The 17,172-nt window shown below is 45.4% G+C and overlaps 8 protein-coding genes across 8 annotated transcripts; 3 read left to right on the top strand and 5 right to left on the bottom strand.

Annotated features, from left to right (window-relative positions):
- Positions 1-342: 342 nt before the first annotated feature.
- Positions 343-2,942, top strand: I203_107799 (uncharacterized protein; the record flags this gene model as incomplete). Its single annotated transcript, XM_019151761.2, has 6 exons — positions 343-676; positions 749-895; positions 954-1,182; positions 1,241-1,320; positions 1,378-1,449; positions 1,576-2,942. 6 exons carry the CDS (start codon positions 343-345, stop codon positions 2,940-2,942), a joined length of 2,229 nt encoding a protein of 742 aa, XP_018998932.2.
- A 599-nt stretch (positions 2,943-3,541) lies between these two features.
- Positions 3,542-4,392, bottom strand: I203_107798 (uncharacterized protein; the record flags this gene model as incomplete). The annotated part of the gene is made up of 3 exons (XM_019151762.1): positions 3,542-3,922; positions 4,019-4,088; positions 4,196-4,392. The coding sequence occupies 3 exons, from the start codon at positions 4,390-4,392 to the stop codon at positions 3,542-3,544; spliced, it is 648 nt and encodes a 215-aa protein (XP_018998933.1).
- A 1,020-nt stretch (positions 4,393-5,412) lies between these two features.
- Positions 5,413-7,433, bottom strand: I203_107797 (uncharacterized protein; the record flags this gene model as incomplete). Its single annotated transcript, XM_065518254.1, has 4 exons — positions 5,413-6,021; positions 6,106-6,910; positions 7,042-7,237; positions 7,307-7,433. 4 exons carry the CDS (start codon positions 7,431-7,433, stop codon positions 5,413-5,415), a joined length of 1,737 nt encoding a protein of 578 aa, XP_065372984.1.
- Positions 7,434-8,602: 1,169 nt separating this feature from the next.
- I203_107796 (uncharacterized protein) lies at positions 8,603-9,467 on the top strand (the record flags this gene model as incomplete). The annotated part of the gene is made up of 2 exons (XM_019151548.1): positions 8,603-8,795; positions 8,878-9,467. The coding sequence occupies 2 exons, from the start codon at positions 8,603-8,605 to the stop codon at positions 9,465-9,467; spliced, it is 783 nt and encodes a 260-aa protein (XP_018999115.1).
- A 338-nt stretch (positions 9,468-9,805) lies between these two features.
- Positions 9,806-11,902, bottom strand: I203_107795 (pyruvate dehydrogenase (acetyl-transferring) E1 component, alpha subunit; the record flags this gene model as incomplete). Its single annotated transcript, XM_019151549.1, has 11 exons — positions 9,806-9,877; positions 9,974-10,072; positions 10,187-10,316; positions 10,400-10,518; positions 10,578-10,706; positions 10,772-10,891; positions 10,951-11,042; positions 11,121-11,334; positions 11,483-11,590; positions 11,681-11,779; positions 11,843-11,902. 11 exons carry the CDS (start codon positions 11,900-11,902, stop codon positions 9,806-9,808), a joined length of 1,242 nt encoding a protein of 413 aa, XP_018999116.1.
- A 1,581-nt stretch (positions 11,903-13,483) lies between these two features.
- Positions 13,484-14,322, top strand: I203_107794 (uncharacterized protein; the record flags this gene model as incomplete). Its single annotated transcript, XM_019151550.1, has 2 exons — positions 13,484-13,653; positions 13,821-14,322. The coding sequence occupies 2 exons, from the start codon at positions 13,484-13,486 to the stop codon at positions 14,320-14,322; spliced, it is 672 nt and encodes a 223-aa protein (XP_018999117.1).
- A 400-nt stretch (positions 14,323-14,722) lies between these two features.
- I203_107793 (uncharacterized protein) lies at positions 14,723-14,959 on the bottom strand (the record flags this gene model as incomplete). Its single annotated transcript, XM_065518253.1, has 1 exon — positions 14,723-14,959. One exon carries the CDS (start codon positions 14,957-14,959, stop codon positions 14,723-14,725), a length of 237 nt encoding a protein of 78 aa, XP_065372983.1.
- A 577-nt stretch (positions 14,960-15,536) lies between these two features.
- On the bottom strand, positions 15,537-16,892 carry I203_107792 (uncharacterized protein; the record flags this gene model as incomplete). Its single annotated transcript, XM_019151551.2, has 7 exons — positions 15,537-15,666; positions 15,731-15,979; positions 16,033-16,214; positions 16,263-16,450; positions 16,510-16,604; positions 16,663-16,769; positions 16,833-16,892. The coding sequence occupies 7 exons, from the start codon at positions 16,890-16,892 to the stop codon at positions 15,537-15,539; spliced, it is 1,011 nt and encodes a 336-aa protein (XP_018999118.2).
- Between the last annotated feature and the right edge of the window lie 280 nt (positions 16,893-17,172).

Genomic DNA, 17,172 nt, shown 5'->3' with positions numbered 1-17,172 from the left:
ATTGGCAACTACCTTTCAAGCCGACAACAACGCTTTTTGTTCTCTTCCACACTTCTATCTAGGGCGATCATGCCCCCTTTCGAGCCCCTCCTCAACACCCAACAATCAATATGTCTGGTCAATTGACGGAAATCATATCGATCAATATCAACCTTGCTTCATGTACATCTTACATCTGATTGTTCGCAGACGACAGCTTTACTTTAACTCGTATCGCTCTAGCCTTCTTATTGTTCATTATCCTATCTTCTTTAACTGTTTGATCTTCTTTCACTCTGGCTTCTGATCTTGTTTGCTACCCTACCACCCATGGACAACCATAAGAGCTTCAACGCTAACAGTATGTGTTCCATCGTTCCCTTCTACTTGCCACCACCACCACCCGGATATCAACTCGTCTATGTACCCCCTCCCTCGACCCATCACATTCATGTCGACAATCATTCGTCTCATTGCGGTTCCTCTCATTCCTGCTCCACCAAATCATCGGCTGGACCGTCAACCCCTCCCTCGCACCAAACCCCATCGTTACCTACACCGTCTGATACACCCATGTCCTCCCGTTCTGACGGCGTCAAACATCTACCGACGGACCATGATTGCGTGCTTAGAAAATATGAGATGAAGATGAGGCAGCAGCCTGTCCAAGCTAGGATGTGTGGGGTGGGGGAAAAGTGTGAGTTTACCCATGTTTCCATCCATTACTTTAGACTAAAGTTCGAGAACACTAATTCATTCCATCCCACAGCCGACCGGAGACCGGTTGATCCCACTCCCATCATCCAGTTGAAAGTAATGGATGAAAACGGCGAAGATATCACTCCGACTGATCCCAGATCAAGGACTTCGCTAAGGCGTCCTAGTCCAGGTCCCAACGGTATGACATTTATGCAGAGTGAGTAGTTGATCCGAGTCAACTTGATGATTCGAGGAAAAGCTGAAAATGAATGTAGACCCATATTACTTCCTTTTCGCCTGTCTGGTCGGCGGCGATGAGAACGAAGATGAATTACATGTCATTGACGATGGTAAAACTCGGTTCTTGACTGGAACCCCAGTCTCATCCCTATATCACCTCAAAGACCTCGATAATACCGATGCTGCATTCTTTGTTTTCCCCGATCTCGGAGTGAGGAAAGAAGGAAGGTATAAACTCAAATTGACTCTGTTTGAGATTGTAGAGTGAGTCTGTCTCTCTTGATCTGAGTGGTGAAAGTGCTGATACCAAAGAGACCAACAGTCAAGAAGTGTATTACTGTACGACCATGTTCACATCGACTTTCTCCGTTTATTCGGCGAAGAAATTCCCTGGAATGTCGAGTGAGTCTTTCCTACTTTGCATGTCAGTTCGACAACCTTTGCTAATTGTCATCGCAGAAGCTACCGATCTATCCAAGTCGTTTGCAGAGCAAGGATTGAAGATCAGAGTCCGTAAAGATCCTCGTCAACGTGAGTCAATCGCAAATGCTGCTTCAAACTCAACCTGCCAAATCCGTCAAGCCCAAGCCAGACGCCAGAGCAATCCAAATATCAGGGAAAACATACTAAAGACATATCGATCTTTTCCTCCAATAGCCGCCGCAAGACTTTCAAAATCGAAGCGGAAGAGTGATGCCGCCGATTCAGACGATGATTTTGACTCACCACGTCATCATCACCTGCATCATTCTCATCAAGAGCAAAGGCGTCAGCATCCTCCACCTCAGCATCATGATCACCATCATCATCAGGCTAAGAGGTCGAGAGGCGCTTCGGTAGGACATCCTTCCAATCAGCCAGAAGCTGTCGGTAGGTATAACAGACCCACTTCATCCCATGGTGAACCGTCTTCCATGACCTACCACCCGTCATATCCACCTCAACCACCCTCATCCTCTGGTGGATACCCACCTGGATATCATCCAAACTACCCTCCCCCAGGTCATCACATGCCACCTCCACCTCCCCCATCCGCATTCGATCCTTATCGAAACCATCAAGCGATCTCACCCAGTTATCCACCAAATGCACCAGAGTACCCCTCACAATATTATGGGTCCAATTCCGGTAGACCATCTACACACCCTTCACTTGGTCCTGCTTCAGCCACGACCAATAGTAGACACCATCAATCGCTGCCTCCCCCTGGGTATGGTCCCCCAGAACATCCCAACTTCCAGCAGCAGCAGCAGCAACAACGTCAACACCACCAACATACCCCATCACCATACTACGCTGATGGTTACCAACCGCCATCTGCTCCTGATGGGCATCATCAACGTACGCCTTCCTACCCTGGCTCACCCTATGGTGAACCCCAAGGTCAAAGGGGTGGACCATGGCCTGGATCTCAAATCCAAGATCAAAGAGATACCTATCCACAGGAAAGAGAAAGAGAAAGAGAAATGATGTATATCCGAGAGCGTGAACTCGAAAGAGAACGAGAAAGGGAAAGAGAGAGGTTCAGAGGACAACCTCAACGTAACAGGATGAGAGAAGGACCTGGACCCCTATCTCCTCGGTCTAGAGTATCACCTACCAGATCGAATTTCCACCAACATCAACACCAACCTTCGCCTACTCTATCCGCTGGCTCGAATTTCGGTAGACCTCCTTCATCCTCTTCTGCTGGTGCAATGGTATCGCCAAATAACATTACTCTCCCACCATTGAGTTTATCCACACCCACTTCGAGGAGTAGACCTCTACAACTCAGTGGTAGTGGTGGAAGTGCAAGTAGACCAAACTCAGCGGGATTACCACCTATCTTATCCTCCGCTGAACGCGATAGAGATAGGGAGGAGAGATTGAGTCAACGATCAGCTAGTATAGGTTTGAGATCTGCTTCTGCATCAGCGTCAAGGAATCAAAGTCCACAATCACAGAACACTCCGCCACTATCTGCGCAGCCGCTCAGTGCGAAAACGACGGATAGGATGAAATTGCATAATTTCGTGGATTAGCTGAGAGTTGAGTGGATTGTTATAGGACTGGAAAAGATAAAACTTGTTCATAATCGTATATTCACCACTCTCACGCTTGGGCAGGTCTTTGGGTGTGAGGAGTTGAAGAAGAAGAAGAAAAGAAGGATTTTAGTTTGTTTGAATCTTGAGGGGAATTTCATGTAAAGGTCATCATATATCCTACGACAAACTTTAGAAATTATACATGAACTGTGTCATATTGGAAGGCTTGGAAGGAGAACGACAAGTATGAGAGGAAGGTCAGGAGGGCAAGGCAGAAGAAAAGAAACATGATAAGTAGTTTAAAAGCCATTTCGTGTAACAGAGTATAGATATATTCGACATGCATATAACGATTTATTACTTGTACACTGAGTAGGAAGGATGCTACGTGATAGTTGAATACATGTTGAAGTTCTTGTAGCAGAACATGAATACAACACAGGACGATATACTGGGTGTATCAACTACGTACGATGACAAATTATCGAAATACCAGTGAATGTTGTGTATGAATACTAAGAAGATTTACATTTAATGTCAAATTTCTGTAGAACACAGAATACACCTTATAGTATAATGAATGACCTTTGCTCTGCCTAATCATTTCTCCCCTTCCACCAATTCTCTTTACCAATCTCGCTCCAACCCCAGTACGTCCATTGTGGATTCCCAGGGTGGGGATACCAATCGGCTCTAGATCTTCCATAGAGGTTACACCATAATTCCCATCTTTCAATCTCTTCATCTTGCTTCTTCTTCTCCTCTTCAGCTTTTTTGGCTGCTTCCTGCTTTGCGATCTCGGCTGTAGCCTGCGTGTGAATCCCCTGGGCTATACTTGCGATCAAAGGGTTGAAAAACTTGGGTATGTCCACTTTGTCTTCTGGACCAGAGGGTGGTTTGGGTGGGAGGAATGGTTCGACCAGTTTGGCGTAGGGGGCTAGTCGATCTGAGGGGATGATCTGAGCGAGGATAAGAGCCTACAAGTACGAATGTACGATGACATCGCAATCGGTATGAACGATGATTAGCTCAGTCATTCATTGATTCTCTGTTGTGCATTGTATTGTACTCACCTTGTGGGTATAAGGGAATCCCAATGTCAATCTCTTCTGCAATATCCCATCGATAATGTCCAATGCTTCTCTATACGTATGGATTATCGTCACAGAATCAATGAGGAAGAGGAGACGAGCAATTAGCTTTATGCCATGTTCAAATAGGGAATACTAGTGTGTGAATCGCTCACTCACTTTTTCTTTACCCATTCTTCAAAAGTTCTATAAATCCCATAATCCATCCTACCTATCCCCTGTGGATCGCCATTCGTCATCCATTCTGTCCATTCCCTCACATCTTCCAGGTGCTGTTTCAGCGCTACTTCGATTGGATCTCGAGTGTCGGGTTGATCCTCTGGAGGAGGACTTAATTTAGGTAATGGTTTTGGCATGGTTGATTAAAGTGTTGAGAGCCGGCTGATCAGTTGCTATGTATGAACTCAATCGATTATCTGTAAATCATCCATTTGACCAGTGGGCTTATATCGAGAAAAAGAAGTGCGATAAAGTTTATTCCACATTAGACATATACATGTATACATACATATGTATGTCCAGTATCCTCATCGTCAGAACAACGCATGTTTAGCAATATGGTCTTCGACATCCACTGAAAAGGTAATCTTGACGTCAATTAGTAAACTTCCTTCTTCTGATGGTGAACGTAAGTTTGCATCAAACGTCCCCAAAGTGCGTGATACAGGTCTTGAGCAATGGATAGTCTACACTACTGTGTGTTAGATGTGTGTATCAATGTATAATTCGGTAGAACCTGGTCGGATCATATCATCAATATCTCCCCATTTGATGGCACCGAAACGCTTTGAGTACTGAGAGGGTACTTTGATGGTTTGATTTGGGATCACATCAGACCCATTTAAAGAGAATGTCATGTCGTGGAAAGGTCGTAACACATGGAAAATTCGACTCTTGGGTTTAAGGGTTGACAATGGGTTAGGGGCTGTCGGTCTGGGGTGAGATTTTACGTATTATCCAAAAACTGTTTATAGCGGATTTCCAACCGATTGATATATCTTTTGATCAGCAGCATATGAAATATCCTTGAAGACAAGCGATCATTCCCTTGCATTGCACTTCATTGTACATCTACGATTTACAACATATAAACAACTTGATTGATCTTATTGGTTGATGCATCGACGATTGATTGGATGTCTCGAGAAACTTGTGCATCTTGGGAGGGGATCTAAATATCCTTCATTGACTTGCAATTTCATCTTGCAATTCCCGGTAATTCTTGAAGCGTTCCTTCCTCTTCGGTACAGAAAGCTCTGAAGTTTTATTACTATGATATTATCCAGAGCAGCATATCTTTTGTCGACATGAATTAGAGATAGGTTCTGCTCTTGATCGATGATCGACAATTTGTAGCCTTCCCCCGATTACTTGTATCATCCCAAAAGCCTATCCAGACTCATCACCCTCCTACCCTCACCTTCCATCATTCCTCCACCCTCATTCATCGTCCTCTTCCTCCCCCTCTCTTCATCGTGCTGCATGGCAGGAGATGAGACCGACCCATCAAGGCTAAGTCCAAGCGCATGTAATCTCTGTACGTCCAACCCGATAGGCGATAGAGTATTCCTAGGTGTCATCCTTACATCTTCATCCTTACTTTCCGATTCCAAATCCAGTTCCAAGCCAGCTACCGACTGTGCACTCTGAGGTGGTGTAGGTGGTCTAGAGATTTTTAACCATTCTTCATATTCATCTTCTAATATCCTTAATTCCCCATCCCCCAAAAATTTGATCAAGGTGTCTGTATATTCATCATATTCACCTTCTTGTGAAGCTTTCATCCCTCGAACGGAAGCTCTCCTCCATATCCCCCACCAGACTGTCTCGCCTTCTTCGCCCAACAGCCCCACCACAAGCAGGGAGGATATGTTTCTAGAGATGTGCTTGACAATCGATGATTGGAGCGGGTTGGTGAATGTGTAGGAGCCGACTTGGAGGAGTCGGAGGTATGGGAGCATCGAAAGGGGGGAGAGAAGAGATGTCTGGTGTGTATACATGGTATCTTAGCTGCATGTCATCTTTGGTATCATTCGTAGCAGTATGCAAAATTAAGGGAATACACTCACGAAATCTTCGAAACTGGTCTCTCTCACTTCCATCGATTTCTTCAATGGTCTATCTATGAACAACTCCTTGATCCCATCGAACGTGTTGACCATGCTTTTCAAAAAACCATTTCCTACACCTTCTTGATCCCAATCCCTGATCGGTCCACAAATCATCAAACTGATCAATTGACTTTTCTCGCCTATCGGTGATCTCCTCAATTGCAATTCCTTCAACGGCGTAAGGATATCTACGAGATTCAACTCATCTAAATCTGCATCTAAAACGAGGAAAGACAAATTATGCGAATGTCGGATGAGGTGCAAGGTAGATACGAATGTGGATGATTGGCTGAATTGCCTGAAGTTTGATGGAGGTGCTGCACGTTGTCTCCACCCGAATGATTTCAGTCGATGAGTGAACGGTATATAGACACTGGGATTCCTGCTGTGCTGTGAAGGTCCGTACGAGCCTGAGATGGTCGATAGTGTTGATGGCGAAGTGGAGAGGAACGTAGGTGGGATAGCGTGTAACGAAGGATGGGGTATCAACGAAGCGAAGAGTAATGCCAGGGTCGAATCGTCCGATGCATCTGCGAAGAATGAGAGATGGTTCAAGGAAGGTAATGAGTTGAGAAGAGAAGTAAGCAAAGACGATTCGGCCCAGCATGATCGAGGTTTGATGATGATATTCTCGGTTGATACATTCGATGATGATATGTCGGTGGTCTGTGCGGTGAAAGGGTCGGCTTCGATGGGTGACAGTCGTGTTCGAGTGGACGCATCGGGGTCAGAGTCGAACATTGTCAAGTCGATGATGATGCTTCTAATGAGGTGGGAGAAGCTGGTCAGCGGGTGAAAGAGTGACGACATGAACAATCCTCATGAGTATATATTTTCGCCCAGACGGCACGATGGCACACTTCTTCTGATCGTGAGCGAAACATCATCACTCACTTGACATATCTCGCCCAGCCATCCCTATTGCCTATAATCTCCTCCGCCCAATGGACTCCCGACACCCTCACACAGGTGAACAGTATCCTCCTGACTTCTCTTCGGATCTTGCGACACACCATCCCTAGCGAGATCAGCGATGCGAGATCATCCTGACGCTCTTGATGCATGTCGACGGTTGAGAATATACCCCATGCTACGAGTAGACCATGATATCAGTATACATACACTTGAGTGAGCGAGAGTGAAGTGGTTTTACACTCACTCAGACGATCTTGCTGTGTGAGCTCCAATGGATCGTATATCTTGAGTGCTATCAGCCTGATCACTTCTCGGGGCAAGTCGGTGATGCTTATTCTTGATGATGAAGGGTTAGCCATATCGACCAACATGGTGGTGATGATGATGATGATGATGATGATGATATGTATCTGGGGGAGTAATGGGTTATGGATGAAGGATTACCGTAAGTTACCGTTGTTTGGAGTAGGAGTAGGAGTAGGTGGTCATAGCTGTGCAATAGTGGTGGTCGTGGTCATCGATGAATGACAAAGGGATATACCATATAGCATGAACCATATACCACACAGGAGGGTGGGGGGCGTACAGTGTGATCGATGTGATGGGTTGGCATTCACCGAGTGGGGGTAACAGTATCAAAGGTATGTTATATTGATGGTTGTCGTCTTCTTCTTCTATGTCCATCCGATCAATTGATGACCCAGATCATTCATCTCGCTCTTGTTCTTGCTGCTCTCGTCGTCACCCATCGTTCCGTGGCTTGAGCATGGATGACTGTGATCCAATGGGGGAGTACGAATACTGACTGATGCATGTATGATTCGTCCATTGCTATAAACAGTTACTCGTCCCATTTACCGAGCAAGACGGGATCAACACGATAAGGGACAGGGTAGTCACGTGGTATGGGTCATGCAATCGAAGCTAAGCGAACTGGGCAGATGAACATACAAGTGGCATCCCAAGTCAAGGATACGATCAGGATAATCCACTAATTCAGTCTGGTTGGACACTCATAGCATCTCACTGCTGCGTACTTTTCGGAGAAGGCATGCGTTGTAGTACGGGTTTTCCTCGGTCCAAAGTGCTATGATACAGCCTTCAGAGGATTGTGCAAGAAGGCTGGTAATGAGTACCACGAACTTGTAGGTCGGGGGAGAAGCTGGGAAATTTTAGGCGAGAAACAGCTGTCCAGTTCGAGGTCAGCCTTCTTATCTTTCTCCCAAGTCGGACCGTGGCAACAAGGGTCGAGAAGGTGAGTAAGTGGTCAAAGGAACAGCTCCAATAGGATTACCTCCCCGATGTAGATAAGATAAATGATGGTAAACCTGACTACTTCTGTTTTATCGCTATGTCTATCCATCTATCTATAACCCGCCTATCTATCTATCTATATCTATATCTATATCTCTCTCTCTATATATATATATACTTGTCCTCAGAAAATTTTATTTGTGTGGTATTGATTTGGTTCACAAGTATAACTCCTGACCATACATATAAGAGTTACGAAAAACACCGGATCATCATACTCCACAAGATGTCTTCACCTTCTCAAACTATCATACAACCTTCTGCGGGCGATGGAGAAAACCCTGCTAATCAATTCAGGAAGTATCTCGAGACACAATCTCGTAAAGTGAAAGATCGAAGGAGTGAGACCCTCCAGTCAATTGCAAGCCAAACATTAACGGGAACGCAACATGGTGGATTCGTTCCTACTTCTGGACAATGTGAGTATCGTAAGTTTCGCGAGCTTTGGTTCAAGAGTATCGTCCAAAATATCTCATTTTACCTTGACTTTACTTTTCCCAGATAACTCCGACGATCCTTTGTCTTATATGAGTACCGATCCTAACCAAAGTCAAATCACTTATCAACCCGATATCTTGTCTTTCCCCTATATCCCCCAACAACATCGTGATTTACTGACCGGTCAACACTCCGAGTTCGAGGTCAATGTCAATACTACTCCTGGTTTATCTGCATCAGCTCTGAGCATAAATCCAAATGATGCTGATACTAATGATCTCACACCCATGGCTACGCCTTCTCGACCCTTGACGGCATTCCGTCCAGAATCCTCCATTGCAGGTGTTCAAGGTCTAACCCAGAACCAAACTCAACCACAAAAAGTCTACCTACATTCAGGTCTTTATCCCGATAATCCCCCTGGGTCTGACTCTGACTCTGGATCTGGAGAACATGGAGTCACTCAAATTATATATCCACAAAGTTACGATATAACCATTTCAGCCAAATATCCTGGTAATTTAGTTGATCCCTCTCATCAAATGGTTAATAGTCCGTATTGCACCAGGACCTATAGTGGGGTCAGTATGGAAAATACTGCGATGATTGAGAGTTATCTTAGGGAGTCACACGGGTCTAAGAACGAGTGTTGACCTAGATGAGATTGATCAATCCATTATCATACGTATGTTAGAACATCAAAGATTCTCAATATTCGTGTTATGTTAGTGTCGATTATAACTGATCAGTATAACCTGTGCATGTTGATCTATTCTTGCTTGATGAACATTGCGATCTTCCGTATGTTATCCTCCTGACCATCTTCCCTGATCATTATGCCCAACGATCACAGAAATCTAGCTGCATGAGCAAGGCACCCTGCCAGATCCGTAACCTATATGCAAAAGAGAACTACTTTACCCTAAAATAACGTACAAAGAGAAAACAAAAAAGAAATATCAGACGTTCATCGTTATGCTGCTCTTTGAGCTTATGCTTGGGAGTAAACGTGGTATTCTTCCTTCTCTCTTCCTCGCATCATAGGTGGTTCGGTACCCTTGTACTGTGCGATCACCAACGAAATATATTATCAGCGAAAGCAGGTAGGCGATACATCATCACTATCGACTGTCTGTTGAAATGCAGAACGAAAACTCACGTAAATATCGGTCCAGAAGGTCTTAACATCTGGGAAAGGTGATTTCTTAGCTTCCTCGACGGCAGCGTCAACTTCCTCCTTGGCCTTCTTGTCGATAGCCTGAAAATGTGGAGCAGAAAAGGTCAGCTTTTCTCCATGTCATAAGGGTACTCGATGAGAGTAATGAGAGATACAGTGCTAGCTTGAATAGAGAATGTTCATCCAAATACTCACCTTTAAGCTGGCCTCATCGGTGACTCCCCATTCCAGGATGTATCTCTTCAAACCGGCGATAGCATCCTTCTCAGATCGCATCTGTTGGACTTCATCTCTGGTTCGGTAGGTGGTACCGGGGTCGGACATGCTGTTAATCAAGAAGTCAGATCAGCAAGGTGCATACGACGGGGTAGTTGGTCGATAAGGTGTGTGCAGTATTTTTCCACTCACGAGTGACCACCATATCTGTAGGTAACAAATTCAACTACCAATGGACCTTTTCCTGAGGTGACCCATTCTTTGGCCCAAGCGGCAGCTTTCTTGACAGCGAGGATATCCATACCGTTGACCTGACAAGTCATGAGGTTGTCAGCTATTGAAGTACCGATATCGGCCAAGGCTAGCTCACCTGGAGACCTGGGATCTTATCACCTCGAGTGAAGAACTCGGTATTTTGAGAAGATCGTTCGGCAGAAGTACCCATACCGTATTTGTTGTTCTCACAGACGAAGACACAAGGGAGGTTCCAGAGTTTAGCCTAGACAAATTTGAAAATTCAGCAATCATTCAAAGCTACACATTATTGTCGTAATAACCACTCACCATGTTGTAAGCTTCGAACACTTGACCCTGGTTAGAAGCACCATCACCGTAAAGAGCGAAAGTAGCAGTCTTCTTCTTCAAGTATTTTTGGGCGAGAGCAATACCAGCACCGACGGGTACCTATCAATACGACATGTTAGGGATGCGGTATATGGAAGAAAAGTATATAATCGACTCACTTGAGCACCGACGATACCGTTACCACCGAAGAAAGAGGGAGTGAAAATGTGCATGGAACCACCTTTTCCGTACGACATACCGTCGACTCGGCCTGTACGTTCAATTCGATGACAATGGATCAGTATGTTGTTGAACGATAACGCCGTCAATCTGGAAGGTCATTACTCACCCATCAACTCGGCAATAACTCCCTTGACTGTACCACCTCTCAACACTGCGAAAGTGTGACATCTGTACGAGGTGATCACTCGATCATCACCGTCGATGGCGTGTTCCATACCGACTGAGACGGCTTCTTGACCGATAGCCAAATGACAGAAACCTCGGATCATCTTCTGCTTGTACAACGCATCGGCAGCTTGTTCCATCCTTCTCATTTGGACCTGCGGATGGAACGTTTGTTTGGCAAGGATATGATTTAAGGGAATAGTAAGATAAATTAGGGTGACAGGGTGAAGGAGATAGAGTTTAGTCAGTTATTGAAGCAACTGTATGGTTTGAAAGCATTATATCCGATCGATGAAAACTCACCATAGTGGTGTACATCTTCACCATCTCATCCTTGGTGATTGAGATCTCGTTTGAAGGGGCATCACATCGGTAAGAGTGGAAAGATTCTCCGTGAAGAGCTACGGTGAACTGTGGGTAGGAAGATTTGCTGATCAGTAAATGTATTTCGTTATCGCTAACATAGCCGACAGAGAACACCGATGGGCGGTCATTACTCACAGGTTGATCTCCGGATTCAGGCAAAGCTTCAGCAGGCGATGATTTGTCTGCGTCAGTCTGGAGGAACCTCAAAGCAGGGAGAGTGGATCGAACGGGTCGCTAAGACAAAACCAAGTAAGCTATATCATCTGGATATTCGTATAAATGATCCGTTGCACTCACGACACCCGCTGTCCTGGTCGCAGCTCTAAGCCCACGAGTTCTGAGGAGTGAGAATGACATGGTGCTCGAGGGTGAGGGTGAGGGTATGAGATGATGGCGAATGTAGAGGTGATTGATGTTTTTGATATTCGAGTGATGAGGGACGGAACAGATGGACTGGCAGGTGCGGATGGCCGTTGAAATTGGGGGATATAACATATATGGGAAGACACCCACGTGGCAGACATGAATTTGTCGTTATTTTATCTATTTTATCCCAGACCATCTCCTCCCTCTGTTCACTACGACCAGCTAGACCAACAAACAGCTACAGATGAATGATGCATCTCTGTACAGTTGGCACGTCGGTGACATGGTGGCATTGAGAGGGATAGCATCATCAGATCATGCATACGTGAGTCGAGTCCCTCCTTCTGCGCTCTATCTCCTGTATCTCCATGACTTCCTCAACGCCTCACTGCTCTTTCCTGATGACACTGCTGGGGCACCGATCTCAACCCATGACGCCAATACCAGCTATATGCTAATCACGGTGTCCATCACCGTTCTCAATTACCTGACAAATCCCCATATATCCAGTCTCTGTTTCATGGAAAGTTGAGCACTCGCTGATTCTTGCTATGATGATTATTAGGTGGATCTGTACAGGTTATACAATTGCTCTAGAGACTATTGATATTACGTTTGAATTGCACAAATGATGCGATAATATGCAGATGTTATGGGTGAAGCACGTTGAGACAAAGGATGTGAGGATGCCCACGTAGAAGAATAGGAATATCCACCTCATCAATCAAAGATGAAAGCTTTCACACCTCCATCAGCGTCTCCACAAATCTCCACAGATACCTTGTTCTTATCGTTTAGTGACTATGGTCACCACACCCAGCGTACTTTCCTGCATCCGCCCCACTTGAAGAGAGTTTGCAGGGATTCAGTGATAGGTGACCTCTCAGTCCATTTCGATACATAATGCCATGCATGTCCTGTCGATAATTGCTGATGGTTCGTCGCCGTATAGTTGCTGTTCATGGATCTTGGTCCTTCAATACAAGCAATGTATAAGGATAATGAACTCGGCTGGTAGACATCTTTGATGTTCAGGCGCCAAATGACATTCACAACAGAGTCTTTCTTCCATGCGATGAAGAAATGCATTTTTTTGTACATCCTAGCAGGATGGAGATCGGCTATTCGGACCGTTTCAGCTCGCTTAATCACGCGTAGGTGTGGTGGGGCAACACTGGGGACAAGCGCCAAGAACCAAGATCTAGATGCATAAACTGACGAAGGATTGCGTTATGCATGTACTGCACCAGTTGTCGAGTGCAGGATGCAGATGCAAATGCAAATGCATGCGCAAGACATTCGAAAATACTGGAATGAGGCAGAAACACAGGAAACCATTTCGGCCGGTCTCGGTTAACATACATGATTCGAAAAGAAGTCAAAGACGTCACGGGGTCAGCCAGTCGTTGCTAATCAGATTTATTGTATCATTGGGGGAGTTTGAATGGGATATCCCACAGTTATATAAAGGGATGTATGAGTCGATATAGACCTGGCACGTTTCTTCCTACCTTTCATGTTCACTACTGCACATATCCGATTGAATTTGACGACAATATTGAATTATACAATATGACTCACCCAAACGGAAATGCAACTGCCTCTAATCAACCCAATGGCAATGGAGTGATCCGACCTTGGGCAGCTGACTTTAACACTGGCTCCAAGAGCTTTACCACGCTTGATGGGAAACCTGCGGAGTGGAATGGAGGATGGGCCGGTATCGTTGGTGAGACAGCTGGGTAAGTGTGCATCGCTCATTATCACCAAGTTCCTTCGCTTGAGTAGTCAGTCATTGCCCTCCTCTTTGATCGTTACTGGCGGCATTCGTCACTGTCATTATTCCATATGTATTGTCAGTCTCATTATCGAAAATCTATTTCGCTGACTTTCTAATTATCCGTCGCAGACCCCAAACCGCTCCTGCCCCAATCACATCCAAATCTGGCCCAAACAACCAAGAGATTACCTACCTACCCTACCCCGAATTAACCTGTTTACACTGTCTCGGCTCCAACCCACCCGGTAAATTAGGCTACGTCGTCTCTTACCTTCCGGTCATCCCTGCGGGCTCTTCCAACGGTCAACAAACTACTGCTGCCGTTGAAGGTCAAGGTACAGAAGATAGATTAGGTGAATTACCTGTCCGACCTTCTGCACCATCTTTAGGAGGATCGGGCGGATCATTCCGAGCTGGTCGATCAGCATTCAGATCAGCCGAGAGTGCTTCCAAAGCCCCACGAGCGAGATCCAGAGCAGAAGAGAGAGTAGACGATTTCGAAAGAGGACGACAGATCGAGAGAGAGGCTCAAGAGGAAAGAGCGAGATCATCAAGTGTCTCTTGGGAGTTGGCGGGTGTAGGGAAACAGTATGTCCCTGATGGTGAGGAGGAAGATGTTGTAATCGAGTAGGAACAGCGAAGTAAGTGAATAATACCATATGAATCTTACCGTCTAGGCCAGTGGGAGTGCTGATTGATAGATGTACCTGATAGGAATTGACCAAGAACGAAGATTTGTGAAATTGATCATGACAGGAAAAGGCGACCAAAGAACAGCGGACAACGGAGAGGAGAGCTTATCAATGTAAATAAATAACAATCTATCAATCGCATGAATCGAAGTCCCGCATCAATAAGTGAAGCCCTACCAGAAGCTTGAGCATTCTTCACAGATCCAGTTAATACGGCATATACTGTCAACACTACTCGTGACCACGTGGCTTTCGGTGACACGTCACCTCCGGATGTCACTTCAGCTCATATCTCATATTGAAATAAATTCATATCTCGACATGCATGCATGGTATCAACTAGCTACTTGGTGAGGCCCTAGCCCTATGTAGGGCCTCCAATCCTGTGGAAGTAAAAGCTTCTATCATTTGTCTGTCGTCTGTTTTACGCTTCCTTGTCCTTGTTGCTTCCCTTTCTCTCTCCAGCCTTTCAGCCACCTCTTCAGGATGATTATCTCGCCATTCTGGATCCCACACATGACCGTGAGGATGACGTACCTGCTTCTTACTCCCTCTAGCCTCTTTCTGTAGCTCCATTGACTCTTTAAGCAGTCCTAATGCCACTCCATTGTACTCTGCTTCGGCATATCTCTGATAGTGTGCTTTCTCGAGCTTGAGGTACGCTTCTTTGGGATAGATCTCGCCGGTTCGAACCTGGGAATTGTTGCTACAAAGGACACAAAGGGATGTGGGTGTTTCGACATGGATTTAATACAACCTGATGAGTGTATTTGCGCTTATACCTCGTTTACTAAACTTAGGGGACTCAACTTCGCCCTTTGTGTTCTATGCATCCTCCCAACATTGCTAATTGTTTGTCAAGTGCCTGAATATCGACAAGACGCAAAGAATAGACCCAGCGAAATTACTTTCAACGGAAAGGATGACGAGGAGCAAGGGATGGACGATATATCTAAAAAGGTTTGGGCGACAAATCCTGTTCGAATCAGACACTTGGATTGCGGGTATCAGCAGGTAGAAGCGAATCCTTCATAGTTACGATCAGACGTATATTCCTCTTTCATAATTAGTTCGGCTCATGTCTCATTGTTGTCGCTGCGATAGGATGTAAGCTGAAATAATTATCTTATAATATATGCATGCGAGGATCCATTTAGTGAGGATCCCATTGAGTGGTCCCCATCAGCACAAAACTTTCATAGGGTACTGCTTTACCCTCTAGCGAAGGTTGGAAAGTCTGCACTGAGGCGTAGGCTCTGAGCGCATATCGATAGTAGCAATCGCTGTGGAGGGTAAGTCAGTGTTCACGCCCATTACAACAAAACAATGATTGTAAAATTCGCTCACTTCGCGGCTGGGCTGATGTATCCCTCTCTCATCATTTTCCAACTATTATCCGCTATCCGGCGAACTTTCTCCACGTTTCGCGGATCTATCAAACCTTCCATTACCTCCGCCAGATTCTCCTCAAGAGGTAAAGGGACCTCTACCATGTTCTGATCGGGATCGTCATCCCTAACATTGAACAAATGGTGGTAATGTTGGATATAACGAAGAGGGTGAGCGACGATAACCGAGCGACATTGTTGGAGATATCTGGGAAGGGTTCGTCAGTCGACCTGTGCGGAAAAAGGAAAAGAGGCACTCACTTCAATCGACCACTATATGCCCATCCTTCCACTTGCGCTAAGAACGCATACTGACAGTGTTCCGCGGGAGTTCTAAGATCACCATTGTTCTGCTTCCGTTCATCCTCATCTTGATTGACGGCTCCCCAATTCAACTCCTTTACATCAGCCCAAGATTGATCCTTGCTGGCTCGGAGGAGATCCTAAAAAAAATCAGCATATTTGTAAAGGGGCAATCAAACAAAACTCACATGCCTGACTTCCACCATTGGTGCACCGCGCCAAAACAGCTTTTGAGTTTTGTTCTCCCAGCTATCATGTAGAACGTTGAGATGATTGTCCAAACGTAGACCTAAACTGTGCTCATATTCAAGAGCCTTGCTTCTTACCTCGGAGTAAGCGCCAACTCCCGGCTCTGGCCAAGAGAAGAATCCGAAATCTAATGTGTCAATTGGTCAGAGAAAACTTCGATAGCTATATGAACAACTGCATACACACCTGGCATCAACCACAGATTCCTTTGACCCTCCTCGCGATCAAGGGCAAATCGTGGATGCGAGCCTGACCCAGCATCGGATGTCTGAATGACAAAGCTGGAATTCTGGATAAGTGGGCTAGAACATGCAGATATGCGACATGAAAACGACTTACTCAATATCGGGCAACGGTTCAGTGCTTGTCAATAGAGCACCATAAACAGCAGCCATCGCAGCCTGGGTACGAGTATTGATGCCCCCATAGAATCCTTTGACATAAAGCTACGTATCCTCTCCAGGTAAGTTCCTTCGTTACACTCACGGCAGATTTTCTCTACAACTCACTCGATTATTCAAAATAACGAGTCTAGCGTTTCCTGAATCGGTCTCTGACAGGTCTACCATAGCCTTAGTAATCCCTCCTTTGCTCTGATACCACTTCCGTGCTCTATCGGCTTCATGATACAGTTTCGGATATCTTTCCATGCATTGTGCTTGGTCCAAATGCCGATTTTCGGATTGAGCGGGATCCGGAGGATTGATGTTTACACCATAGTCCGGCTTTGGAAGTAGCGATAAACTCGGGCGAGTCAAAGTTGGGTTTCTAAGAGTTTGTATAAGACTGAACACACAAATGACAACAACAGCAATGATGTACAGTTCCAAAGAAAAGCGAGGAAACGCC

Source organism: Kwoniella mangroviensis, chromosome 2 (genome assembly GCF_000507465.2).
Source record: "Kwoniella mangroviensis CBS 8507 chromosome 2, whole genome shotgun sequence".
NCBI classification, from domain to species: domain Eukaryota; kingdom Fungi; phylum Basidiomycota; class Tremellomycetes; order Tremellales; family Cryptococcaceae; genus Kwoniella; species Kwoniella mangrovensis.
This window is presented reverse-complemented; position numbering and strand designations above follow the sequence as displayed.